At 35.8% G+C, this 27,852-nt stretch overlaps 1 protein-coding gene across 3 annotated transcripts in view; it reads left to right on the forward strand.

The window, feature by feature from the left end:
- Positions 1-27,852, forward strand: part of AlaRS (alanine--tRNA ligase, cytoplasmic) — a 144,279-nt gene that overhangs the window by 75,059 nt on the left and 41,368 nt on the right. For all 3 annotated transcript variants that reach the window (XM_090377519.1, XM_090377521.1, XM_090377520.1), the window contains exons 13-16: positions 4,148-4,317; positions 4,538-4,651; positions 17,558-17,698; positions 24,019-24,159. In XM_090377519.1, the coding sequence (XP_090233645.1) occupies positions 4,148-4,317; positions 4,538-4,651; positions 17,558-17,698; positions 24,019-24,159 (566 nt within the window). The remainder of the gene's footprint in view (positions 1-4,147; positions 4,318-4,537; positions 4,652-17,557; positions 17,699-24,018; positions 24,160-27,852) is intronic.

A 27,852-nucleotide genomic window follows, 5' to 3' on the forward strand; every position in this document is an offset into this window, starting at 1 on the left:
TTCCACAAAAGGCTGAATATTAAATCTCTTTTCAATGCCAGTTTCGATAATAAACTTTTTAAAATAAGAGAAGTGTAACAGTGACATTTTCTTATGTCAGATTCCCACAAGTTTTTACCTTTGAATGCACTAATAATTTCAGCAATATTCTTGTCTTTTCTCTGAAGTTCAAGATTTAATACATTAAGTTTCAGATTCATATCTGTGAGAAATGCTAAATCTATCAACCAAGTGTGGTCATTAAGTTGTTGATATTCCTCTTTTCTGGATTCGAGAAATACTCAAACTTTGGGAAGTAACTCACAAAATCTTTCCAGAATCCTCCCTCTACTTAACCATCATACTTTGCTATGCATTGTCAAGTCTGATTTTTCATGCAGGCACATGAAAACTCTTGGCTGGCACCTTGGTGCCCGCAGGCATATGGTTGGTGATCCCTGATCTAAAGGCATGTTCTTTGCCCTTCTTGTTCCTCATAACAGTACAGAATATAATATCATTAATAAAAGACTGTTTAAAAAGTCCAGTGCACTTTGAATTTTGAGTATAATTCAAACTATTTGGAAGCGTACTTTTTTTTTTTTTTTTTTAAAGTGCTGCCTTACTATTAAAACTAACACATATTTTAAAATAAAATCCAACAATTTAAACCATATCCCCTGTTTTTCTTTAAAAATGACAGAATGACCAGGAACTTATCCACTCTGAACATAAGACAATGCATGCAAATAATGTGCAGTCTAGTTAGCAAATTCGGACTATGTATATATAAAGTGCTTTAGCATCATAATACACAGCCATTTCTGAATAAACAGAAAATTTTTAAGGCGGCATCGTTTTAGGTTATATCTCATATTGTGAATACCTTCACAACGAGTTGATATTATTGCACCATGATATTGCACTACTTCGATTATTCTCAGATAGGTACCACCACCTATCTGAGAATAAGTAACATTAGTCTTCTCCTTAGGTGAAGCGTTACTTATTCGAAGTAGTGCAATATCATGGCAACTCGTTGTGAAGGTATTCACAATATGAGATATAACCTAAAACGATGCCGCCTTAAAAATTTTCTGTTTATTCAGAAATGGCTGTGTATTATGATGCTAAAGCACTCTATATATACATAGTCCAAATTTGTTCGCAGCTTGAGGCTCTAGCCCTAAATGCGCCTTAGTTAGCAAATTCTTAAAATTTGCTAATTAGATCACAAATTCAGTGGACTGCACTTTGCACCGTTAAAACACTTAAACTTTACAGACATATAAACATGGATATCGTAATTTCTGTTTGGGTTAGACCATTTCATGCAATATAGGTAATTCCTTTTGATATTTTTGATATGGGAAAACAAATAAGATAGCAGGAAAATAGACAGGTGAGATCCAACATTGCTTATATAAAGGTACTACTTTAAAATGCTTTTAGTATGGTTATTATTAGTATACCCAAACTTATTGATAATGCTCTAGGAGACATCTGGATGAACTAGTGAATTATCTTAATAGTCTGTCTCTTGTGACATGGAGTCCGAGTAGCATATATGCAAACGAACACAGTCAAAGGCACTTATATTGCAGAATGTGCCAGAGTTGAATATACCTTACTGCACGCATGACACTTCTAAAAACTTCATACAACATTTATTCCTCCTCCAAATTCTACCTCATTTATATCAATATGAATAGCCAAGTTACTTGAACAACCCTAATGTGAAAAGTTTGATTCTTTGCTCTGTGATTCCTTTAAGCAGAAGGCTTAAAATATGCTAATTTTAAGTTAATTGGTTCTCCCTGATATTCCCTGTCAGAGAACTCTTGGTATGGAATCTCCTCTTTGGCTGGTCGAATAGAGCAGAAAAAGATAGCACGGGATAGTGACAGAGTGATGAAAAGTACTGAATCCTACAACAGCTACAAGTTGATTTTTAATAGTACCACAGATAAGGTTAGAGAGGCTAAGGTTGCATATGAGAAAGCACTGACTAAGAGAACAAAGAATGGGGACAAGGAATTTTTTATGTATATGAATACAAGGAAGAAAAAAATCAAACTAGATCAGATCCTTGTGCACTGTGTGTGGAAAGTCTTAGGCAACTCAGCTGATGTTGCGGATAAATTGAACAGATACTTTTCATCTAGTTTTCAGCATTTCAAGTGTAATTTCATCTACTGGTTTTCTATCCATGATTTTCTAGGACCTTTTCCACCTCAGTAATAGAGATAGTATTTCATTTAGAAAATCAGCAAAGTATTTACTCCACATTTCTCTTAATTGTTTTAACTTTGCCTTATTTTTGATTACTTTAAACTCTAGTTTCTTCATGTTCTGAAATTTTTAACTAAATTTCAAAACATTTTTCTGCTATCTTATTTGTTTTCCCAAAATCTCACGTGGATTTTTTCTTGACCCTCTTTCACTGTATTTTAGTTTTCTTGTAGTTTTCTTTATATTCAAATAAAGATTTGTTAAGTTTATATCCTACAAATATTCTATGTTTTTAAAAATTTTATTATAATAATTTTGAAATGCATGGCTTGCACAAAATTTTAGAAGCATTTACCATTTTTGTTAGGTTTATGTTTCTTTTGAAAATTTCCTAAAATGTCTTGTGTAGATGTGATTGTAATTTACTGCTTTACTATTTAATCCCCAATCAGTATTATTCTTTCTTTATCTTTCATCTGTTTTTTGAGCCTAGAGCTCCCACAAAACTCTTTACTGTAATGTTTTTCAGCCAACTAAACTTTTTTCCAAACTAGTTCTAAAAGCTCTTGTGCCACTTTGTATTCTATCATATGATCGAGTACATTATTCATTCTCTTGGTTTTTCACATCAACCTAGATCTGCTAATTCCACTTCTTTGCTGTTTATGCTTCTAATATTGATGGTTGTTCCAGTAGCATACCGGATCAACCATCAACCACCTATATTGTTTTTGTTATTTAGTTTTTAGGAGCATTAGCAACTAAGGCCATATTGCTCCGGGGATATGCGGTGGTCATTCCCTGACCTTTTCGCATCCTCCGTATTTGGTGGTCACAGGCTCGAACCCCGGTCTAATCAAGAAGCGGGTGCTGCGCACTGCTGCTCCTGCCCACCTGGCTATGGAGGTGCCACCACCACCTATATTGATGGTTGTTCCAGTAGCATACTTAGCAGTGTGTGTCATAATTTTCTGAAAAGTGTAGTGAAGAGTAGTAGACAGTGTCCAGCTGATGTAGTCTTGATTGCTCTACCCTACCATATTGGTGAGATTTGATCTGTTTATTCCCATATTGGTAGCCTGAGCATATTTTTTCTAGTAGTGATATAGCTGGCTCTCCATTAATTGGTTATACCAGAGGTTCTTCCGAAACTGTGGGTTGCAACCCCCCCCTTCAGAGTTTGTGAACAAGTTTAGACAGGGGATTGAAAGTTTTTTAAACTTTTGCTTTTAAAATTTGAATGTTTTGTTTTGTTTATTTTCAAATGAAACAGTTGTAAAGTTCCATCATTGCTTTATTTTGTTAATTTAATTTTTAAATGTAGATTGTAAATTTATCTCTTGCTAACTCTAACCAAATTGAATTTTAGTTTTATTCATGGGATCACATGAAATCATTTGAAAAAGGTTTGAGCACTACTGGGTGGTACTACAAGAAAGTGAGGAGTGGACATTGTGTCTGGATCACAGTTGTCTTACAAGCCTAGTTAGATGTGTAGTTCCCTCCTAGTTGGGCAGTTTCAAACCTTTCATAAACCTAGATATTGATATAACTTGTTAGCATATGCAAAACAAAAATAATTTGTTGATGAGGGATAATTACAATTTCTATTTAAACACACATTCATGTTAATGGAACAAATAGTTTTTATTGTTACTCAGTGCTTATCTTGGATACTGATCTTAATAGTGTATTTTGTTACTAATATCTGCAGGGTATAGCATAATTTGTAAGGAAAATCCCTTAATTTTATTAATTCTCTAAGACTGTTTTTATTTTTTTATTTTTTTTCTTTTTTTAAAAAAAAATCAGTATTTGAATGCCCTTTGTGCTTATAGGATTTCCTCTTAAGCCTGCAGTATCTGTGGTGTTTATATCAATTATGAATATCTAATTAAAATTGGATAATTCAGTCACTTATTATCTATATTTTCAGTATTTGAGCCATGTGTAGGAATAGTACTAGCCATTCGTTCAGATAAACAGTTTGTTGATGAAGTAACTACTGGCCAAAAGTGTAGTGTAATACTAGACAAAACCTGTTTTTATGCTGAATCTGGTGGTCAAATTTATGATGTAGGCTTCATGGTAAAAGAAGATGATGAGGTAAATTCCCATAATGCTCATTAATTTATTTATTTAGGATTGTACTAATGTATGCAGGTTATACCAATTAAAGTCAGTGATTAGTTCTATTGCTGTTCACATCCTGAACATTATATTTTGAAGAAATATTTTGTATGAGACTGTATTCCATATATTTCATTTATAACATATATGCTTGTAACATTCAAATAAACAATACAGCTGTTGTTTATCTTTATAGGATGTAGAATTCAATGTTACCGAAGTTCATTTACAAGGTGGTTTTGTTGTTCATATGGGTAGTGTCGGCGGTACACTTAAAGTTGGTGATAAAGTTAAGCTCTTCATTGATGAGGTAATTAATGATTTTATTTTTAATGGCTTATAAAAAAAATTTTCATTTTGTGAGTTTGGTAAAGTTTTGTTTTATGAAACTTGTTAATTGCTTTTGACTCTTTCAGGTAAAAAAATTTGAAGTGTAAAACTCACCTTATCTGCATATGATTTTACTTACTTTAGTTCTGGGGGAAAAAAATGGTCATGCATAAATAACTTTGAAAAATGTACATTTCCCTCTAGATGCTAGAGGTGGAAAACTGATACACTTTTCAACTAGTGTTCTTTACTGCAAGCTGCATTCCTGATGAGATACTTGTATTTAACTTGCCCAAGCAAAGTAGCCCTTTTGTTATTGTAGCATGGTAGAAAGTGCCATAATTTATTTTATTTTTATCTAGTGCGAATGTTTTTCTGTGTTTACACAGTCATTTGTGGAGTCTCATCTATGGTAGTGTTGGTATAAAAACACATAGTTACAGTTCCTTTATAAAAAAAAAAGTATAATTGTTTTATTTCTGAATTCAGTTACAAATATAAGAATTTTACTAGTTTTTTGCAATAGTGTTCTTTATAGTTTATCTGAAGTTTAATTTTAATTTAAATACTCAGGCCAGAGTAACAGATTACAATTTTTTAAAACTTTTAGCAACTATTAATGGAAATGGAAGGGTGGTGGGTGAACATATTGAACAAATTGGTTAGGTTCGAAACAGTTGGTTTATTTGCAAAAAACCAAAGGATAATACTATTACATTAAATGGCTATAAATATCCTTTTGATTTTTATTCCTCTGTAAACTATTAAACTTTTAAAGGAAGCACAGATTTTGCCTATCTGAATTTTGTATGAATAGGAACTGGTAAGAGTAAATAAATCAGTAGGCAAAATATTTTATTAAATAAATGGTGACATGGTGATAATTATTTCTGAATTTTGGGGTTTTGCAAATCCAAATTGATACTATTACTAAAGCCAGACCAGTACAGGAACTCCCCGACTTACGTAATACTTGACTTTACGTAAGTTTTTGCTGACTGGTGCAAACTTAAAAAAATCATGGAAACATATTTTCATCCTATAGGAATAAGTGGAGGAAATATTGTAATGTGAACCCAATGACACCTTTTTTTTTTTTTTTTTTTTTTTTTTTTGGTAATTTGTTCCAAGTCCTTGGAAGTTGAAATATTTGCTATATAGCTAAGCTATTTATCTCTCTAAAAGGTCATATTTATAATGGAAATTGCACTACCCTTTCATCATTATCATATGTTCCCATTATAAGAATCAATTTTGAATGCCTTTGTGATATTTTTCTAAAGCACGTTTTTGGAGGTCATGACCAAAAAACAATTTGCACTTTCTGGTTTATTGAGCTTTTCTGTTAGTGCATTTAATTATAAGTGGGTAGTAAACTCGATCTTATTGCAATAATACCGATAACTGCAATTGTGTGGGTTTTTACGCTATTATGGTGAAATGTGTTCCCCTTCACTGAAATCTTCAATTATATAAAAAACAAATTTTCAGAAACTTCTCTTCATTCCTATTTACATATTACAATGGTGAAGGGAAGCGACCAACGAAAAGTGCAAGTGGTGGTAATGCCAGGAAACTAAACAAAATTGATTTAGGAATGAAGATGAAAATGATTAAGAAGTACAAAGTAGCACAAAGTTTGTCATATATTGCAAGGTTTGTCATATATTGCAAGGGTCTCACTGCGTCAACAGTGAATACTATTTTAAAGGACAGTGCACATATAAAAGAGCATATCAAAGGATCAATGCACTTAAGATCAACGGTGATCACAAAACAACATTCAAGTGCTATATCGAAGATGGAACAGCTGTTAATAATATAGATGGAAAATTAGATTCAGAAGCGAGTGCCCCTGAGTCTAATGACCATTCAAGCAAAAGCAACAAGTATTTATAAAGATAGTAAGGATAAGTACAGCGAACCTCAAGCCAAGTTCATAGCAAGCAGCTATTCAATGCAGCAAATTTTAAACTTTGATGAGACTGCTCTGTATTGGAAAAAATGCTGGGTCGAACATACATTGCCAAAGAGGAAAATACAATGACAGGTTTCAAGGCATCAAAAGATAGGGCCATGCTCTTGTTTGGGGCTAATGCAGCGGGAGATTACAGATTAAAACTACTGCTTGTGTACCATTCTGGAAATCCTCGTGCATTTAAGGGCATCAATAAAGCCACCCTATTTCCGATCGAACCAGAGAGCATGGATAACAATATCTCTCTTTGAGGATTGGTTGAAATGCTGCTTCATTCCCGAGGTTGAAAAATATTGCAAAGACAACGACGTTCCTTTCAAGATTTTGCTTCTATTAGATAATTCTCCTGGACATCTTGCTTATTTAGATGATTTCAATTCGAACGTGAGAGTCATATTTCTACCACCAAACACGACTTCACTCATCCAACCTATGGATCAGCGTGTTATTTTGAATTTAAAAACATACTATTTACACACAACATTTGCTCAGGCATTGTCTGTAGTAGACGAATCATTTTATGTTAAGAGCCTTTTGGAAATCTTAAAATATTTATCACGGCATTTAAACATTAATAAGGCCTGAGCGGAAATTACTAAAAGTTGTTTAAATGGCACATGGAAGAAAATATGCCCAGGGCACATAAAAGGCTTCAAAGGATTTGAAAAAGATGAATCATATGAAGAGGTTACAGATAAGATTGTAAAGGTTGCAGAGCTACTTCAGTTTGAGGTTGATGCTAAAGATGAGGAGTTAATAGAGGAAGAAGAGAAGGAATTATCTGACGAACTTATTGACTTGCAGGCAGCAATAGTGAGAGAAGAAAATGCTGACGAAGCTCAAGATGAACCAAATGAGGAGCTGAGACGCTTCATCACCAGAGAGGTGGCAATGGCAAGGTTTGAGAAGATGGATCCTGACAGCAAACAGTTCTTAAAAGTTAACAGAGGGGTGAATGATATGCTTGCTTGCTACAAAGAAATCTATGATGAAAAGAAAAAAGCCACCATCCAGTCATCCATTAATATGTTCTTTTGTAAGGTTGAGTGGCCGAACCCTTCTAAATCTCCGCAGCGGCATACTTATCAGCTGAAGACGTCAATTCTGGCAAAGATGCTCGAGAGGTAAAACTTACTGATGTTATTCCAGTCTCCTCTCTTTTTGTAATTTTATAATTTTGAAATTTTTTTAAATTGTGTACGGCTTTTGTAATTTTTCCTGTACATGAGATAAAAAAAAATTTAATAAATATAATAAATAATTCTATTTACATGTTCGTTGAACATTTCTTTTTTGATTCAATCAATTCAGTGAGCACAGTTGCGAGTGTTGCACAAGCATGGGGGAGATTCTGACTTGCGTAGCGTTCTGCAGAACGCAACCCTTACATAAGTCTGGGAGTTCCTGTATACAGAGTTGCTACAAATAACGTTAATAACTTGAAAAATTCATTAGTAGTGAAAATATACACATTAATTAAACATATAATTATCGTACAGGTGGCTGACTGTGCTAGCCGGGTGGGTAAAGTGCCTGCCTGGCAACCCAAAGGTCGCGGGTTCGAATCCCGCCTCGGGCTTGGATCAAAGTACTGCAAAAACCTTGGGAGGTGCATTATGGCCACATGCACCGACAACTACCAAAAAAAAAAAAAAAAATTGAACAGGTGGCATCATTTTATGCATTTCTGTATCAAGTTCAAACACAAGTTAAACAAGAGACATCATTACATAATGTTTCATATTGTGAATCCTTCCAAACATCTGAGGTCCCTGAGACTTGTCTTTTTCACATTTTGTACCTGAGACATTTTCTCGTGTACAAAAGGCTAGGGCCTGCTACCTGGAAGTCTAAAACACTAATGGAACTGATATTCACGGGACCGCACCAGCCCTGTGTTCGAGTGTGTGACAAACACGGGTGGCCAAATCCAAGGGCGGCCTAGGTGCCTCCGCAGGCAGGTGTGCAGGAGCAGCAGTGCATAGCACACGCTTCTTGATTTGACCAGGGTTCGAGCCCGTGACCACCAAATACGGAGGATGTGGAAAGGTCAGGGAATGACCACCGCATATCCCCGGAGCAATATGGCCTTAGTTGCTAATGCTCCTAAAAACCAGATAACAACCAGGGGCGGCTGAAATGATGTAGAATCTAAGTATAATTTGAATAAAGAAAATACAAATAAAGAAATCCTTGTCACGATAAACTTTTTAAAAATTATTAAATAGTGAACCTGTAACTTTTTTGTTTCTTCATTCTTATATTAATAGTTGTTGAGAGCCCATTATACAGTATTACCCCGTTTAACAATAGGGATGCGTTCGCTGAGACAATTGGATCAAATTTAGGGGAATTATTTGTTCGTACCTAGTTGCCACCAACTAAAAACTTTTGTCAGTTACGCTATAGCGAGTATTGTTTACAGAGGTAATGAACTGAAATTTAACATTTAATAGTTTTATTTTAAAGTGCAGTGTATTATATAAGAATATTAAAAAATAAATGTAATAAATGTTATAAGCATTAAGTTTATTATAAATTATCAATTTAATTCGATGGGAGGAGGGTTAAGTGCATTTATTTTAAACAAGTTTAATGAATTAGGCGTTGATATTATATATAATATGTGCGGGCAAGGTTATGACAACGGAGCTAACATGAAGGGCAGACATAATGGTTTGTAAAGAAAAATTTTAAATATCAACCCCCCCGTGCATTTTTTGTACCCTGCGCTGCACGTAGTCTCAATTTGGTGGTTAATGATGCTGCCAAAATTAATTTTGAAACAGTAGATTTTTTTTAACTCAGTTCAAGAATTTGTTTATATTTTTTTCTTTGTCCATGCAACATTGGGACATTTTGAAAAAACATGTTTCAAAATTACTTTTAAAACCAGTAAGCGATACAAGATGGGTAGATGCAACAAGGCCATTAAGACAAGAAATTGGTGAAATTTATGATGCCCTTTTAGAAATAATGGAAGATAAGAATAAAGATGTCATGACACCAGTCAAAATGTTTAGCCTTGAAATTAAAATCATTTAAATTTATATGTTCAATAGTAATTTAATATGAAATATTAATGTGAATGCAGTAAGTAAAGCAATGCAAAATCCAAAATTGAATATAAATTCTTGGCTTGATCAATTAAATAATTTATCTAATTACTTACAAAGTAAACGATCTGATAGTGGATTTTTAGAGGTTTTAAATGAATCAAAACAGTTAGCCGAATCATTGGAAACTAAAACTAAATTTCCTGATGTCTCTCTTATATGTCGAAGTAAAAAGAAAATTCAGTTTTAATCATTTGATTATGAAAATCCATACGAAGGCATAAACGATGCACCATTAAATTTTAAAATTAATTTTCATTTTGCACAATTTTGCACAAAACGATGCACAATTAAATTTTAAAATTAATTTTCATTTTTCAATACTAGGCACAACAATAAATTCTCTTAAAGACAGGTTGATTTATTAAGAACACACAGTGATGATTTCAATTTTTTATATGACATACATGGTTTAAAGCATGTAACTGATCAAGAAATTCTGCCGACCGGGCTAGCCAGGTGGGTAAAGTGCCTGCCTGGCAACCCAAAGGTCGCGGGTTCGAATCCCGCCTCGGGCTTGGATCAAAGTACTGCAAAAACCTTGGGAGGTGCATTATGGCCACAGAAGCCTATGCGCCAACAACTACCAAAAAAAAAAAAAAAAAAGATCAAGAAATTCTAGAATGTTGACAGACGATATCAAGAACGAAAAGGATATCGATGCCATTGACTTAAAAATATTTTAAAACCAGATTTGAGAGTAACAGAAGTATTAGAGTATATTTTTGAAAACAATTTATGCACCACATTTCCAAACATAGGGGTTGCTCTAAGAATATTTCTTACATTGCCAGTGAGTGTAGCTACTGGGGAAAGATCATTTTCCTAATTAAAAATTATCTTCGTAGTACAATGTCCCAAGACAAATTGGATAATTTAGTACTAGTCTCCATAGAACATGATTTAGCTGAAAGTTTAGATATGCATGATGTGATAAAAAAAAAAATTTCAGAACCAAAAGCCCGAAAAGTTAAATTTATTTAATATCTAGTCGTTTTATTTCAATTTATTTTATAAGTTAAATATTTGATAGTATGAATCAGAGCTGTAATACTCAATATGTTCTACGTTGATAATGATATTAGTAAATTAATAAGAGGAGTTTACCTCAATATAGTACGTGGAACACTTCCGTAATTCAAAAATTACGGAAGTGTTCCACGTACTATATTGAGGTAAACTCCTCTTATTAATTTACTAATAAGTTAAATATGTAATAACACATGAATTGAACTTTATACATGTAATTATGTTTAATTATAAATAAAGGTTATTATTAATATCTGTCTTCACGATTATTTTTCAAAACTCAGTGATATTATTTAAAACATACATATCAAATCTCGATAAAATTTATTCCACAAATCTGTCTTAATTTTATGTTACCTTTTCATGTTCAAATATGTGTAGCATGATAAGGAAATAAAATAAAAATGTAAATATTATTTATAAATTCTAATATCAATAAATTATTATTCCAAAAAATGTTATTTATTTTTTGGGGGGAGGGGATTACAATGTTCCGGGGCAGCATATTTTTCCTTTTGAACACAGGTGGCCAATATATACAGCGCGCCCTTGGATATTCAGGTCACACTTATGATTCAATTAAACTAAATTTTAGTGGAATCCAGTTATTCTACAACTATGAAAGTCATTCACCATCATGAAAGTATGAGCAGAGGATCTGCTTGTACTTTCATGATGGTGGGACTGTTAATAACACTAAAAAAAAAAAAGTAAAGTGCAGCCATTATCAACCCACTGCAGGGTGGAAGCCTCCTCAACAATTCATGCTGAGGGAAATGGACCATAATCTGCCACGCTGGTCCAGTGCGGGTTGGCAGATTGACTGTATTCAGCAGTCAGGGGCTTGAACCCCGGTTTACTCAAAGAGCGTGTGCTACTGCACTCCCACTTGGCTACGGAGGCCGTTACTGTACATCTCAGTAATAGAGATAATATCCAAAATTTCTCACATTTCAATATACAGCAGACTCTTGATTAACTGGGACACTTCAAGACTCCAAATTAAAAAAAATAATAATAATAAACCAACCAGAAATCATAAAATTCAAGTAATAACTAGAATAGGTATAAACAGATGTTTTGCAAGTCGTAAATAAGCAACAAAAAGCAGCGTTATAAGTCATCATTGGGAGATTAGTGTACCTAAAACTTTATCAACCATTATCAGCAGGATGGAACAGACATTATCAACCCACTGCAGGATGGAAGCCTTCTCAACAACTCATGCTGAGGAAAATGGATCATAATCTGCCACACTGGTTCTGTGTGGGTTGGCAGATCGGCCGTGTTTAGCAGTCAGGAGCTTGAACCCCAGTCTACTCAAAGAGTGTGTGCTATTGCACTCTCGCTCCTGACCACTCAGCTACAGAGGCTGCCTATTGTCTTGCAACCCCCACTGCTCAAAAGTATTTTGTGCAGCGTGGTAAGGTTTTTATCTATTGCCATACTTTTTACTTAGGTTGCTGAACATTTTTCGATACAATAAGTCCCCAACTTACATAGCTTCGGACTCATGTTACATTATTTATTTATATTTTTTTTTATATGACTGAAGATTTCAGTGAAGGGGATACACATTTCATTATAATAACTTAAAAACCCACAGAATCAAGTAAAATGCACAAATGACGGTGAACTTCAGAATTGATAAAACATAAATAATCTGAGGAGGACTTATAAATATTTTTGGATAGACTTAAGTTCTGGAAGTAAAATGATGTGAAGAAATTGGAATACTTTATTAATGGAATGCCTCCTGCATTGTGGAAGTAATTCCTGTTATATACGGCGCCTCCGTAGCCAGGTGGGAAGGAGCAGCAGTGCGTAGCACACGCTTCTTGATTAGACCGGGGTTCGAGCCCGTCACCACCAAATACGGAGGATGCGGAAAGGTCAAGGAATGACCACCGCATATTCCGGAGCAATATGGCCTTAGTTGCTAATGCTCCTAAAAAAAAAAAAACCAAACCAAACCTGTTATATAAGATATTCCAATTTCTTCACATTATAATTGGAGAAGGTAAAAAATACTAGAACTGACACTTGTTCTTAACAAAACATTATTATTTTTTTGTTTTTAACAAAACATTATTATTTTCTTGTTCTTAACAAAAGTTATCTTAACGTAACATTATTAATTAACATATAATTTGATACAGAAGTTATATAACGAAACTTGGAGATAATACTCGATACTAAAAATATATATATATATATATATATATATAGATACATAGTGTTATAACTGCATTGAAATTTTATTGAAATCATGACTCAGACTAGAGCAGCTAATGGAAGTGCTGTGGCTCAGGGGAGAACTGAGGGGGGCAGTTGCCCTCTGAATCACAGTCTTTTAAAATGCACTGCTTGCTTAATGTTTCGAGAGCAATCAGGTACGGGACATGATATTGCCAAGGGGAATGTCTTTGTGTGTGCACGATGTAAGAAGTGTGAGGAAATCAGGCGACAACTCAGCGTTGTTATGGGCCTATATGAGAGCTTGAAGGACAGGGTGGATGCCCTCGAAGGATCTAAATTGAGGGGCCCACATCAAGAGCTTGCACTTGGTCATCACGCAACACAGTGGCAACCCCTAAGCAGAAGGCGCTGGTCCCACAGGAACTAGTAGTTATTTATGACTCTATTGGTAACATAGTATGTAAAAAGGATAGGTGCAACAGGACAGAGTATGTCTGCCGGGGGCAAAGGTTGATGACGTTGTAGTGTGGATATCATCTTTTAAGGGCACAAAAGGTGATATTGTTGTACACGTTGCCACTAATGATATTAAGAGTAGGAGACCAGCGGAATTACTTCAAGTACAGGTCACTGTTGAAAAAAAGCCGTGAATTAGGGTTGAATTTGAAAGTGTCTGCAATTCTGCCCAGACACGATGGGAGGGAGTATATGATGAGTGCCTTGTTGATCAGTTCACCCCTGGAAAGATTGTGCAAGGCTCAGAGGTAGGATTTTTTTTCATCCTGGTCTCTATTTGTTAACAGGAGAGACTGCTTCTACAGGGATGGGATACACTTAAATAGAAAGGGTGCAAGAATATTTGCTGATGAAGGCAGTGTTAGGTGGGTCGAAAAACTACTAGCTTGGGGGGATACAAGGACTAATAGATTAACAGTAGCCAGCCACTGGCAGAGGTGAAAATGATTCTTGTACTGCTTCTATAGGAATGAGCAGCAGCCTGAAAAACAAGATTCGGGGTATTTCAGAGACTGCTGGGAGTTATTGTGGTACAAGTAAGCACATGGGTTGTGTGTTAGGGTAGCTAAGAATAGGAACAGGTGCATGTGTATTTGCATATACACTAATGCTAGGAGTGTGATGAATTTGAGGTATTGCTCAAAACATCAAAGGCGGATATTATTGGGATATCAGAGATGTGGTGTCACACATATATAAGGAAGGCAGAACTGGAATTTGGGGAGTAAAATGTGTACAGGAAGGGTTATGCTATTCGTTAAGAAACACACAAAATCCAAGGACGTGAAGCCAGTCGACATTGCTGAACAGTGCAGTGTTGAGTCAGTTTGGTGTGACAAGCATTGGAAGATCAAAATTGAGAGTAGGAGTCTGCTATAGGCCTAATGACTCTATAGCAGACTAATGAATAGAGTTGGCCAGTAAATCAGAGAGTCTTATAATAGGGGATTTTAATTTCTCTGATATTGACTGGAATTTGTGGGTTGATCACTCACACTAGCAAGGCTTTTGTGGATTTATTGGATGATTGTTTTCTACATCAGTATGTTTGGGAGGCAACTAGAGGAGTTAATACTCTTGATCAGATTATCAGTAGTGATTCTTCATGCATTAAGAATCTGCAGATAAAGGAACCATTAGGTGGCAGTGATCACAGTGTGCTGAAGTGGGATTTACTCAAAGAGGTAACTACCATCAGGGGTAAAGGGAAGGGCTTTTTCTTTCGTAAAGGCGACTATGGTGGTCTGAAAGAGTATTTAAATTCTATACGGTGGGACCAACTGATGATGTTACCAACGGCAAATTCAAAATGGGAGGCATTCAAAGAATTTATCTTGGAAGCTACTAGGCTTTACATACCAACTAAGAAATATTGTTCAAGATTTAGGCCAAAATGGATGTCAGATGAACTAATGAGACATATGGCAGAGAAGAAAAATGCATGGGATACATGTAAATTGATAGGTGACATGGAAGCCTATCATAGATATAAGCTGGTCTGTAACCAAGTCACAAAGGAGATTAGGCAGGCAAAGGCAGATTATGAGAAATCTTTGGCAAAGAATGTAAAGAAAAACAGCAGAGTTCTTTACTTATGTAAACTCTAGAAGGAAAGGGATGATTCAGATTGGTCCGCTTGATATCGATGGTTTAACTGTTGATCATCCTGCTCAGGTAGCTAACAAACTGAACGAATATTTTGCATCTACATTCATACGAGGAGTTTTATTCAGTGAGGGGAATGGTAGAGGTGAATTAAACTCTGGCAGTAAGCTAGATGATTTGGTAATAACTGAGAGGAAAGTGGAGGAGAAATTGTTGAAGATACACATAAAAAATTACCCGGGGTGGATGGGATCTATCCAGTTATATTAACGGAGGCAGCAAAGGAAGTAAGCAAACTCTTAGCCATAATTATGAGAGCTTCCTTGGACTCCGGAGAGGTATCCTTGGACTGGAGATGTGCAAATGTGACCCCAATTCACAAAGGAGGATCAAAGGGTGACACGAGTAATTATAGACCTGTTAGTTTATAACCGGTCTATAATTACAGGAAAATTCTGTAATTATAGTTCCAGGAAAATTAATGGAGATACTGGTTGAAGAAGCACTGCAGGATCATCTAGACCAGACTTCAGTTATTGCTGAGAGACAGCATGGGTTTGTTAAGGGGAAGTCTTGTCTGACCAATTTGATTGGATACTATGGTGTAGTCACAAAGGAACTGGATGCAGGGAATAACTTTGATATCATATATTTGGATCTTAGAAAGGCTTTTGATACTGTTGCACATGGAAGACGACGCCTCCGTAGCCAGGTGGGCAGGAGCAGCAGTGCGTAGCACATGCTTCTTGATTAGATCGGGGTTCGAGCCCGTGAGCCACCAAATATGGAGCATACAGAAAGGTTAGGGAATGACCACCGCATATACCCGGAGCAATATGGCCTTAGTTGCTAATGCTCCTAAAAACCAAATAGCAACAACAAGATGGAAGACTGCTGCACAAATTGGAGCAGTGTGGCATTGGAGGCAAATTGCTGTTATGGATAAAGGGATGGTTGAGTGGGAGAAGACAGAAAGTGGTAATCAATGGACACTGCTCTTCGTGGACTAATGTTATTAGTGGAGTCCCTCAGGGTTCAGTTTTGGGTCATTGTTGTTTTCTGTATTTATAAATGATAATGATGATGGTATATCAAACTTAATGTCCAAGTTTGCAGACGATACGAAGGTTGGCAGGGTTGTTAAGGACACTAATGATAGTACACTGCTGCAACAGGAAGGATCTAGAAAAGTTGAGTAGATGGGCTGAGAGGTGGCAAATGAAGTTTAACATTGACAGATCTAAAGTATTACATATGGGAAGCAGTAACCCCAGAGTAATGTATCAACTCTTTGGTACTACACTGGCAGTAGAGAATCAAAAGGACCTGTGGTTAATTGTGCAGGCAGATATGAAGTTTTCTGAGCAGTACAGATGGTCTGCAAGAATAGCTCATGGTGTCTTGTCAATTATATACAGGAATTTTTCTAGCAGGGATAAGGAAGTGATTATTCCCTTTTTTTTTTTTTTTTTTTTTATGAAAACCCCAAACACGAAAGGTATCAAAACCTATAGTACTTAGTACCGTGCATGGGTTGAAAGAGAAGTATTGGGGGGGAAGATGCCGGAAACTTTGCTCTAGAGACTAAACATGGGTTTCACCACTTCAAGCCTCCAATAAGCAAAGTGGTGGTATTGCACCAGTTGATGAGAGTCATCTAACACCCTTGTATAAGGCAATGGTCAGGCCACACCTTGAGTACTGTATACAGGTCTGGAGGCCTCATTTTAAGAAGGATGTAGAGCTGTTGGAACGAGTACAGAGAAGGGCAACAAGATTAATGAATTGAACAAAGGGTTGCTCTTACAAAGAAAGGCTTAAGTTTTGCAAATTACGGTGTTTGGAGACTAGGCATCTGCAAGGTGATCTGATAGAGGTGTATAAAGCCTTGAATGGTTTGAGCATGCTCAGTGCTGATGGGATACTGCCTCTTGCTAAGAATAATCACCTGAGAGGGCATAAATTCAAATTGAGGAAAGACAGTTGTAGGATATATGTGCGGAATTTAGCCTTTAGCCAGCAGGTAGTTGGTTCGTGGAACAGACTTCCATCCTTTGTTGTGGAAGTTGATAGCTTAAATAAATTTAAGGCTGAGCTGGACAGGTATTTGGAACGAACGGAGGGGTGAAATGGAAGCGTTTTTTTTTTTTTTTTTTTTTGCCTGATGCTGCATAAGCTTGCTTTCTTGCATCATATGCCTCTACTAATGCTAAAACATAAAAATTCATATAAATCAAAGTAAGAACACTAGAACTAGCATTGTCATTATAAAAAAAAAAAAAATGCTACCAAAGTGACATAAACAAACAGGCATATCATAAAAAGTGACGTGCAAAACATGTAAAAACATAAAAATCCTATATATTATTAAAGTGTGAGGTATGTTTATTTAGGTTTTTTGTAAAATTGAAGAAAATCACTTGATTTCTTTATGTTCATTTAGGAACGGCGAAAACTAGTGATGAACAATCATACTGGCACACATATTCTAAACTTTGCTCTTAGAAAAGTATTGACTGCAGAAGCTGACCAAAGAGGATCACTGGTAGCACCTGACAGACTTCGTTTTGATTTCACCAATAAGGTATACACCAGTTAATTTTAATTTGGCAATATATAACATTTATAATTCATAAGGTCATCAATTTTTAATACAATTGTTAAATCAAAGATTTATGAGATAATAAGCTAAAAAATAAACATGAAAGCACTTTCTTGCATTATGGTGTCAATACCAAAAGTGAAGTGAATATTATTGAGTTTTGTTTTAATATTTGAAGATAAAAATCTGTGATTTTTCTGTACCCTCCTAAATATAGACAAATGTTTACTTGGTATAGTAAATCCTCGCTAATTCGGATTAACTGTGGGGAGGGGTCATCTGGATTAAGTGATAGTCTGGATTAATGAAGCAAAAGATGAAAAAAAAAAAAAAAAAAATTAATGGTATAGGTAGTTTGTTGTTGTTTGTTATTTGGTTTTTAGGAGCATTAGCGACTAAAAACCAAATAACAGGGATATGTGGTGGTCATTCCCTGACCTTTCAGCATCCTCCATATTTGTTGAGCACGGGCTCGAACCCTATTCTAATCAAGAAGCATGTGCTACGCACTACTGCTCCTGCCCACCTGGCTACAGAGGTGCCAAGTATAAGTAGTGTTGATGAAATCACTGTAGAGCCTTTATATAAAAACTGTAAAAAAAACCGATTATAGATCGATAGAAGACTCAGAAGTTGTACCTGTTTTTGAATGTAATAATGCAGGTTTGAAGAAACTGTAAAGTTTTGTCTGAACAAACCTCTGCTGTTGTTCCCTCACAGTTCTTAGGCAGCGCCTCCGTAGCCAGGTGGGAAGGAGCAGCAGTGCGTTGCACACGCTTCTTGATTAGACCGGGGTTCGAGCCCGTCACCACCAAATACGGAGGATGCGGAAAGGTCAGGGAATGACCACCGCATATCCCGGAGCAATATGGCCTTAGTTGCTAATGCTCCTAAAAATCAAATAACAATAACAATAACAAGTTCTTAGGTGTTGATAATAACCTTGCAATTTTTGATGTGTTAAAGAGTCCACATAATTGATTACATCTCTCCAGCTGCCCTCAACACAGTCTGAAAGTCCTCTGGCTCTACTTAAATTCAGTATCACCATGTGTATTTTGTGAGAGGCTTTTTTTTTATTTTTCAACCATTCACTAAAGTTTCCTATTTAGTGTCCCTCCGTGCATTGGCTAGTTGAAGATAGACTTGATATTGTGTGATTTTATATTTTCCAGAATTCTTCTTCCTCTTATCTTCATCCATTCTGTCTTCCACCACTTCTGTTACCTTATCAAGGAACTTGTGCTTACAGGTCATAATGATACTATTATAATTAATGATAAACACCAGCCAAGAAATTGAACTGAAAATTTACTATAAAATAAAAAAAATACTATACAGTGAAATGTGATGAAAATAAAAACCACTGATTAAATTATAGTTACAATATAATTTAAAATATAGTTAAAAGCAGTAAAATTATCTAAAATAAACTGGGTTAAAAGCGATAAAACAATGAAACCTGGAGCTTTCAGAGACTGCCGTCTCCTTCTTCAACAGCATGAAGATATAGTGAATAATTAAGGCCATAATCCATCATAATCATCAAGGCCATAAGGCCATGATGCCTTGGTCCATGGGCTGTGTTAAGGCAGTTGTGTTCAGCGACAAAGCCAAACACTTTATTTCACCATCCTTACTCGATATCTGGATGTGCGGGGGCATTGTGAAAGATTAGAAGTGCTTTAATCTGGTAATCTGAAAATTTCAAAACTTCTTTTTGGTACCTGAACTTTGGGTACAAAGTGATTATGGAACCAGTTCTTTGTAATTTCTTGTGTGAACCAATCATTTTGCAGATTGTAGTAAAGACTGTATGCGCATATTGATGGCAATATGCGCATACAGTCTTTTAAAGTCTTTGGATTCTTAGTCTTCCCACCACAAAAGACTTTAGCCAATGAGTTCCATCTGCATTGGCACAAAGAAGTGCTGAAAACTTCTCCTTGCTCTTTTGCACAGTCAATCAGTACCCAGTCATAGTGATTCGTCTTCCTTCCTAAATCTCATGTGTCTTTCAAAGTACTTAACTGTGAACAGAATTTTTCATATTTTGATCTAGATTAACTCTAACTGGATTAGCAAGGGTTTACTGTATGGTATGCCTTCTTCTTCAGTGTGCCGTCTCTTTGCAGAGGTTGGCTGTCATCTTCGTAATGGACGAATGTGAGGTAGAAGTGGTATAGTGGTATAGATCAGACTAACAAACCCTTGTTACTCTAATCATACCACTCTTGAGTTTTGCTAACCAAGATTTCCTTCTTTTCCCTTGACTTCTTTTTCCATTGATCTTGCCCTGGACCATCAATTGCAACATCTTATATTTGTCATTCCTCATCAGATGTCCTAAATGTTTTAATTTCCTTTTCTTAATGGTGTTAGTTATTTCTGTATTTTTCTTCAGTCGTCTCATGATCTCATCATTCTTTATCTTATCAGTCCATGACACCTTTAACATTTTGTCTGTAACACCACATGTCAAAAGCATTTAACTTATTCTGGGTCTTCTTTGTTAGTGTCCGGGCCTCAGCTCCATAAAGGAAGACAGAAAAGACAAAGCATCTTAATATTCTTGTTCTTAAAGGAAGCATAAGATCACTGTGGCATAGAAGATTCTTCATTTTAAGGAAGGCTGCACATGCTTGTTCAATTCTTGAGCATTCTTCAATGGAATGGTCCCAGTCCTTGCTCAGCATACATCCAAGATAGCGATAACTTTTAACCATTTCAGTTTCTTCATTATTGATTGTAAATTTTGTTTGCATTTCTTTCTTGCTGATTGCCATAAGTTTTGTTTTCTTGATGGTCTTTGAATTTTTTTTTTTTTTTTTTTTGTTATCATTTTCTCAGAGTTATAGTTTTTGTGCACCCAGCAGATAAACACCTACCACATTTGTTCTAGTTTTAATTCATAATAACTTTAGTGTAGGAAACTGACTGGTTTTGTAACCTTGTTTGACCAGTCTGATCAATTACTGTCTTGTTTCACCAATCTGATCGATTACTATCTTGCTTGACCAATCGGATCTTGCTTAACCAGTCTGATCAGTTACTATCTCTTTGCTTAACCATTTACTGTGCTGTGGTCACACAGGATTTGAATGCAATAAACAATTTTGGCATTATATGCTTTGACTTTAGTAAAAGCATTTGACATGATCCTACGTGGGAGGTTGCTGTAAAATTTGGAATATATCAGGATTATGTGCAAGACTGAGGTGGATTGAGGGGTGGTTGAAGAAGAGGAAGCAGCATATTATTATAAATTGTCATTCTTCACTGTGAGTCAGGGTTATAAGCAAACATAAACTGCAAATAACACTAAATTAAAAGATATATAGATAGTAATTAGAAGTATTGGTATTAATGTAGTGAAGTGAGGTGATTTTTTATTTTGAAATAGAAGGCCAAAATCGGACAGGGAAAGTGGGTTACAGTTGTGAACGTTAATTTTAAAATAATTAACTGGAAGATTATCACAGCTAACTTTATCAGAGTGATCACAGGTTTAATTAGGCACCTCCGTAGCCAGGTGGGAAGCAGCAGCAGTGCGTAGCACACGCTTCTTGATTAGACCGGGGTTCGAGCCCATCACCACCAAATACGGAGGATGCGGAAAGGTCAGGGAATGACCACCACATATCCCGGAGCAATATGGCCTTAGTTGCTAATGCTCCTAAAATCCAAATAACAAACAAACAAACAACAGGTTTAATTATCTATCTGCAATAACATAGTATTTTCTAACACCAGATAAATGTTAAGAAGGCCAAAAGAAAATAAATCAAAGCTGATACCAAAACATGGCTAGTAAAACAGTTGGCAGGTGACTGTCCATTATCCTTATTTTGCAGAAGTTTGCAAAATAAGGATAGTGGGTAGTCACCTGCCAACAATAGTGATTACTCAGACAAGCTGAGAGCATGAAATCCATCCTCGAAATTGAGGACCATGGCTAAAAAAAAGAACTTTGCAAGTATCAAAAGGAAGGTAATTATGCAGTCGGGTGTAGGTATATATAGTAAGGGTAAGGAAATGTCTTGAGGAATAAGGGTGGTTAAAAAAACCTTTACTATTAGAAGAAGAAGAATATAAAAGGCAGGGAATATAAGTGATTGAGTTTATTTTTAAATACACAAATGCTTGGTTTCATTTAACATTGGTGACTTCACTTCACATACAATTTTCTATAAAAAGGAAGCCAACTTTGGGAAGGAAGTTAAATTACTTACTAAGTGTTCCCCCCCTCTTTCAACCACTATTTGGAATCCTTTTCCTGTTTGCAAGCAGAATGCACACATCTAAAAAAATTGGGTTTTATCTTTTACTCTTGGTGTTGTTTTTCTTCTAAACAGCGGCATGCTGTTTAGAAGAGTAGGCATTACTCTACAAATCTCAAATCCATCCTACCGTGGAATATTGTTCCCAGATCGGGGGTGGTCCCCATAACCTCTCTCGGGTTTCTGGACTCCTGTCCATTCAAAAGTTAGGTAAATTAATGATCCATCTCTTACAAAGTCTCCACTCATTTCATTGATATTCTGTTTCTTCTGCATGCTTTTTCTGTTCTGGTGTCTATAATTCTCCACCTTCCTCTTCGAAACCAGTCCGAACATGTGCCACAACCAGTCAACATGCATTTACTGTTCAACTTCAAACAGGCACCTCCGTAGCCAGGTGGGAAGGAGCAGCAGTGCGTAGCACACGCTTCTTGATTAGACCTGGGTTCGAGCCCGTCACCACCAAATACGGAGGATGCGGAAAGGTCAGGGAATGACCACCACATATCCCGGAGCAATATGGCCTTAGTTGCTAATGCTCCTAAAAACCAAACAACAAACATCAACTTCAAACTCAGAAGAAAACCAATTTTCTTCTTCCTCGTTTATCCCTTCAACTTCTGTTTTCTGAAACAACCTCCCTTTGCACATATTTCTTGAAAATTATAGTCTACAGAAATTCAAGTCTAATGTTAAAGAGTATCTTCTTTCTTCTTCTCAACCTTCAATCCACATGATACTAAGGACAAAAAAATGGAAACAATAACATAAAATCACCAATACAGCGTTGGAACGTTACGTGAGTCCAGTGCAGCATATGTCTTGGCGTGGAATCTACCAATGTCCAAAAGTCAGCAGGAGGGATATGACACCATTCATCCACAATAAATGTAACAATCTCTCTCTCTCTCTCTCTCTCTCTCTCTCTCTCTCTCTCTCTCTCTCTCTCTCTCTCTCTCTCTCTCTCTCTCTCTCTCTCTCTCACACACACACACACACACACACACACACACACACACACACATTGTATGGGAGTTTATGGATGCATGTGCATTCATTCACTATTGCTGTACCTGAATAGTCTTTTACTTGTCTTTGTTTAAAAATCTTGAATAATTTTTTTTATTGTGTTTATGCTTCTTTTTAGGGACATTATGATACTAAACTATGGTTTCGTCCTCATATTCATTATTAAGGCTGAAAACTTTTTATGGCATTTTGGCTTTCATAAACTGTTTCTGTGGCTAAGTGATTCTGGGGTTATCATCGTTGTTTTAGAATATATGTTGCAATTTGTTTTTTTATTCATTACCCCATTTGGTCTGTACTAGGGATTCATATTTGGTTATTATTTTATCAATTTTGACTTCTTAAATGAATTATTGTTAAGGTTGCTTTTCCTTATTCTTTCTCACAATCCATTGTGACTAGAGAGCATCTTTACTTTATGCATTCATGAAGATGATTACAGATATAGATGAACATTGTGATATTTGGAAGACTGTGGTCTAGAGGATTTCCCTTGTTTATTTTACCTGTTATATTAGATTTTGAAATTGATCAAACTGTCCAAATATTTAATTGCCTCTTTACCAGAAATGCTGTGATTCTCTTTGGATCACAAGTGATAGATTAGATGTGCTGCCCAAGAGATTTTTCAACAGCTTACTTCCTCCTTTGTTTTTTTGGAGTTTTTTTTTTTTTTTTTTGTGAATTGTTTTAATTTTAATGTGGACTTACTTGTAGTTTAGTTTTCTATCTCATATTCCCTGCTGATATAAAATGGCGAATATTTTTATTTATTTTATTTATTTTTTTTTTTTTTTGGCAATAAAGATGGTTAAAATTAATACAAGTGCAGTAGAATATTGCTCATTTTCCCATAACAATAGTTATCTCTATCAGTAAATTAGAAATATTTGAAAAGTTTTATTTTTTTTATTTTTTAGGGATCATATTTTTTTCAGTAACTTTTGTAGTTATTCCTATCCTGTCAGTTTGATTACTGCTTTGATTTATTAGGGAGCAATGTCAGTATCTCAAGTCAAAGACACAGAATTAGCAGCTAATGAGGTGATAGAAAAAAATGAACCAGTATTTGCTAAAGATGCAGCACTTCCATTAGCTAAGGCAATTCAAGGACTCAGAGCTGTATTTAATGAGGTAAGGATTGTTAGGCTTGTTTTGATACTACTAAAAAGTTGTTTTGGAAGTCCGTATTTTAATAAGTTTAAAAATATTTTAGTGCTTACAAATTTCTGTCTTGCCAACACGGTTGCAAAGATTGACTATCAGTAGTGAAGTGCTTACATGCCAACATTTGCAGTTTTTTCTATTAAATATATGGAAACCATCTTTTATAGTTTATAGGAAGCCTTACCCGTGTGTGTGTGTGTGTGTGTGTGTGTGTGTGTGTGTGTGTGTGTGTGTGTGTGTGTGTGTGTGTGTGTGTGTGTGTGTAGTTTTGATTTCTGGGAGAAATGCACTCAAAATCCATTGCTCATGAGTTAATAAGTCACATGGATGTGCCAAAAAAATCCAAACATAAAAAAAGTGCCATTAATATGTTAATTTTATATATGTTTTGCATAAATTTTTATCCATAAAGGAAGAGCAGCAGTTAAATATTTCTGAGCATGTTTCATGGTTACTCTAATCAATAGTCCCCCCCCTGCCAGTTATACAGTACCTTCCTTTTCTATTCCAGTAATTTGGAAACTTTGCAGTAGATTCTTGAAGCAGTATATTTCAATCAAACTGATGTCTGAAGAGGGGAAAGTCCCCATATTTAGGAAAACAAATAGGAAAGAATCTTAGATGATCAATTTTTATTCCTATATGTGAAGAAGCCTACAATATATAAACATATTCACATTGAAGTTACAGTGATTACAGGTAAAAACTCAAATGCCCATGGCTAGCACAATAGTTGCATTCTCTGCTTTTTCACATATACACTTGGTCGTCGACTTACGACCACAAAAAAATAATAATAAATCAGGAAGTCACTACTGAGGACACCCATAACCCAGGTGAGGAGGCACATCGATGACAGGAGGCCTGAGGACAGCACCAGGCACACACACACTCAGTCGCTCTTTCTCACATACACCCAGTCGCTTTCAAGCATCTGTTGCGTGTGGTGTATTAATTAAAATTCTACTGAAATACTCATAAAATGTTTAGTAAAAGGAAAATGCCTTCATCTACATATACACCAGCTAAGAAGTCAAGGAAAACTATTGATTTAGAGTGTAAAATGAAAATTATCCAGCAGTATGAAGGCGAAAAGAAAGTGAATGCGATAGCACGTGACTTGAAGTTATCACATTCCACAGTATCGACGATACTTAAGGACAAAGAAAGAATTCGGGAAGCTGTGAAAGGTTCTGCACCTATTAAGTCTACAATTTTAACCAAACAACGACAGGAACCCATCCATGAAATGGAGAAATTGTTGTTTGTGTGGATGGAAGATTTAATACAAAAAAATACACCCATGAGTCTTCACACAGTGCAAGCAAAGGCTAGAAGTTTGTTTCAGAGTTTAAAATCACGCGCCGGAGACGATTACGCAGAAGATTTTCAGGCTAGTACTGGGTGGTTTAAGCGTTTTAAAAAAAGATTTGCTTTGCATAATGTCTCTTATAAATAAACAACTCCTACCTCAACCCAAGAACATGACCCTGACGATGCACAACCCAGCACAAGCAAAGATTAAAAATTGATTTTGTAAATTTCATTTGTATTAATTTTAGATTGTATTTTTGTGTTTACAGTACATTATGTACAGTATTATTTTTCACATTATGTACAATATAATTATAGATTGTAGTTTTGTTTTTTTATAAACAGCATGAATAATAAACCAATTAAAATGTAGAGAACATTTGAATTTAACCTCAGAGAGAGAGATAGCCTAGGCGTAGAAACGAAGGTATGTACAGTATCGCTAAATAAAAGATGAAAACATTACTGTATTTAAAATGAAAAATAAAAGATGATAAAAATTTAAAAGATTATAAAAATAAATTATAAAGATGATAAAAAGATTAGAAAGGTTAAAAAATACTGTTAATAAATATATGGCCGACATACGACCAGATCGACTTACGACCTGTCAGTCAGAACAGAAGTCGGTCGTAAGTCAACGACCAACTGTATGTGAGAAAAGACTAGTTCAAATCCCTTCGAGGAAAGACAGTATTATTATAGACTTTTTTGCACCATGACTAAACAGGCTTGGATGAGGGTTGCATGGTTTTAATTTCAAAAATCATGTTTTTCATCCCACAAAATGCACATAATTTAGAAATATATATTGCCTCTTCATAAATCAACAACAAAACAAGCAGGACAAATACAATTCTAAAAATATATGATTTGAATAAACAGCAGCTGTCAGTAGTATAGCCAGTCATTCTCCTACATCATGGAGTTTGATTCCCTATGGATTATCCAGTTGATATCAGAGAACATGCTCTGCTAAGCTGCAACAGAGTTTCCTGTAGGATGCATATAATCAACAATTTTCCTTCAAAAAGTGTTTTAGTAGTACTGGAGGCATGTGATGCAAGAAAGCAAGCGTTTGAGCTTATGTAGCCTCAGCCAAAAAAAAAAAAACACACAAACACATATCCATTCCCTCTAAAAGTTTGTCCAGTTCCTCCTTGAATTTATTTAAGCTATCAACTTCCACAACGACAGATGGAAGTTTGTTCCAACAATTAACCACCTGCTGGCTAAAGACAAAATTTCCACACATATATTCCACAACTGTCTTTCCTCAATGGAAGTTTGTTTCAACAATTAACCACCCACTGGCTAAAGGCAATCTGCATATATATTCTACAAGGGTAATTCAAAAAATAAGTTACACTTGACCATTGTAGCCCAAGAGACATTTATTGAGGTATGTAGCATTATGCAATAAAAAGCACATACCTTGCACTACTTTTCCACATAGTCACTGAGTTGATGTAAACACTTCTCGGAATGTGTGACTAAACATACGATTCCCTGGTGATAGAAATCCACTCCTTGGTCAATCCAGCCACCATCGAACTGCTGTTTGCACCTGCTCATCATTTGCAGATTGTTGTCCCCTAGATCTTCTTTCAGTTTGCCGAAGATGTGATAGTCACAAGGCAAAAGATCAGGACTGTACGGCAGATGTTGCCATACCTCCCATCCAAAACTTTGGAGCAAGTGTTGTGTTGTGCGTGCAGTCTGGCGTGGCATTGTCTTGAGTGAGAACAACACCTTTGCTTAACTTTCCAGTCCTCTTGTTTTTCATGGCTGTTCGCAGTTTCCCTACACGTTGCATTTTCCCCATACATTGCCGTTATTTCACGATGAATCTCTAAACAATTCAGACGTTTCGACCAAAAAATCGTCTACATACCTTGAACTTGGAGTGATATTCTAGCTGACGCATTATGAATGCTTGCTCCTTCACAACTGTTACTGCTACGTCAACAAAACTCGCCTATCAGGGGGCACACGATATGAACTCCATTCCATGCAGGCGGCACATTTGTTGTGCAATTATACCAAGAGATGGTGGCAGGTGTAATTTATTTTTTGAATGCCCCTCGTACAACTGTCTTTCCTCAATTTGAATTTAACTCCCTTCCAGTTCGTAATCTGAGCAAGCAGAAGAATCATATTAGAGTTCAGCCTACTCAACCCATTCAAGGCCTTATACACCTCAGTCAGATCACTTCACAGTTGCCTAGTCTCTAGCCGCTGCAATATGCAGAACTTAACTCTTTCTTGGTAAGAGTACCCCTTCGTTCCCCTCACAGATCTTGTTGCCCTTCTCTGTGCACACTCAAGCAAACATCCTTCTTAAAA

The sequence above is a fragment of the Mastigoproctus giganteus genome, chromosome 7 (assembly GCF_048544385.1).
Source record: "Mastigoproctus giganteus isolate SK-2022 chromosome 7, ASM4854438v1, whole genome shotgun sequence".
In the NCBI taxonomy this organism is placed as follows: domain Eukaryota; kingdom Metazoa; phylum Arthropoda; class Arachnida; order Uropygi; family Thelyphonidae; genus Mastigoproctus; species Mastigoproctus giganteus.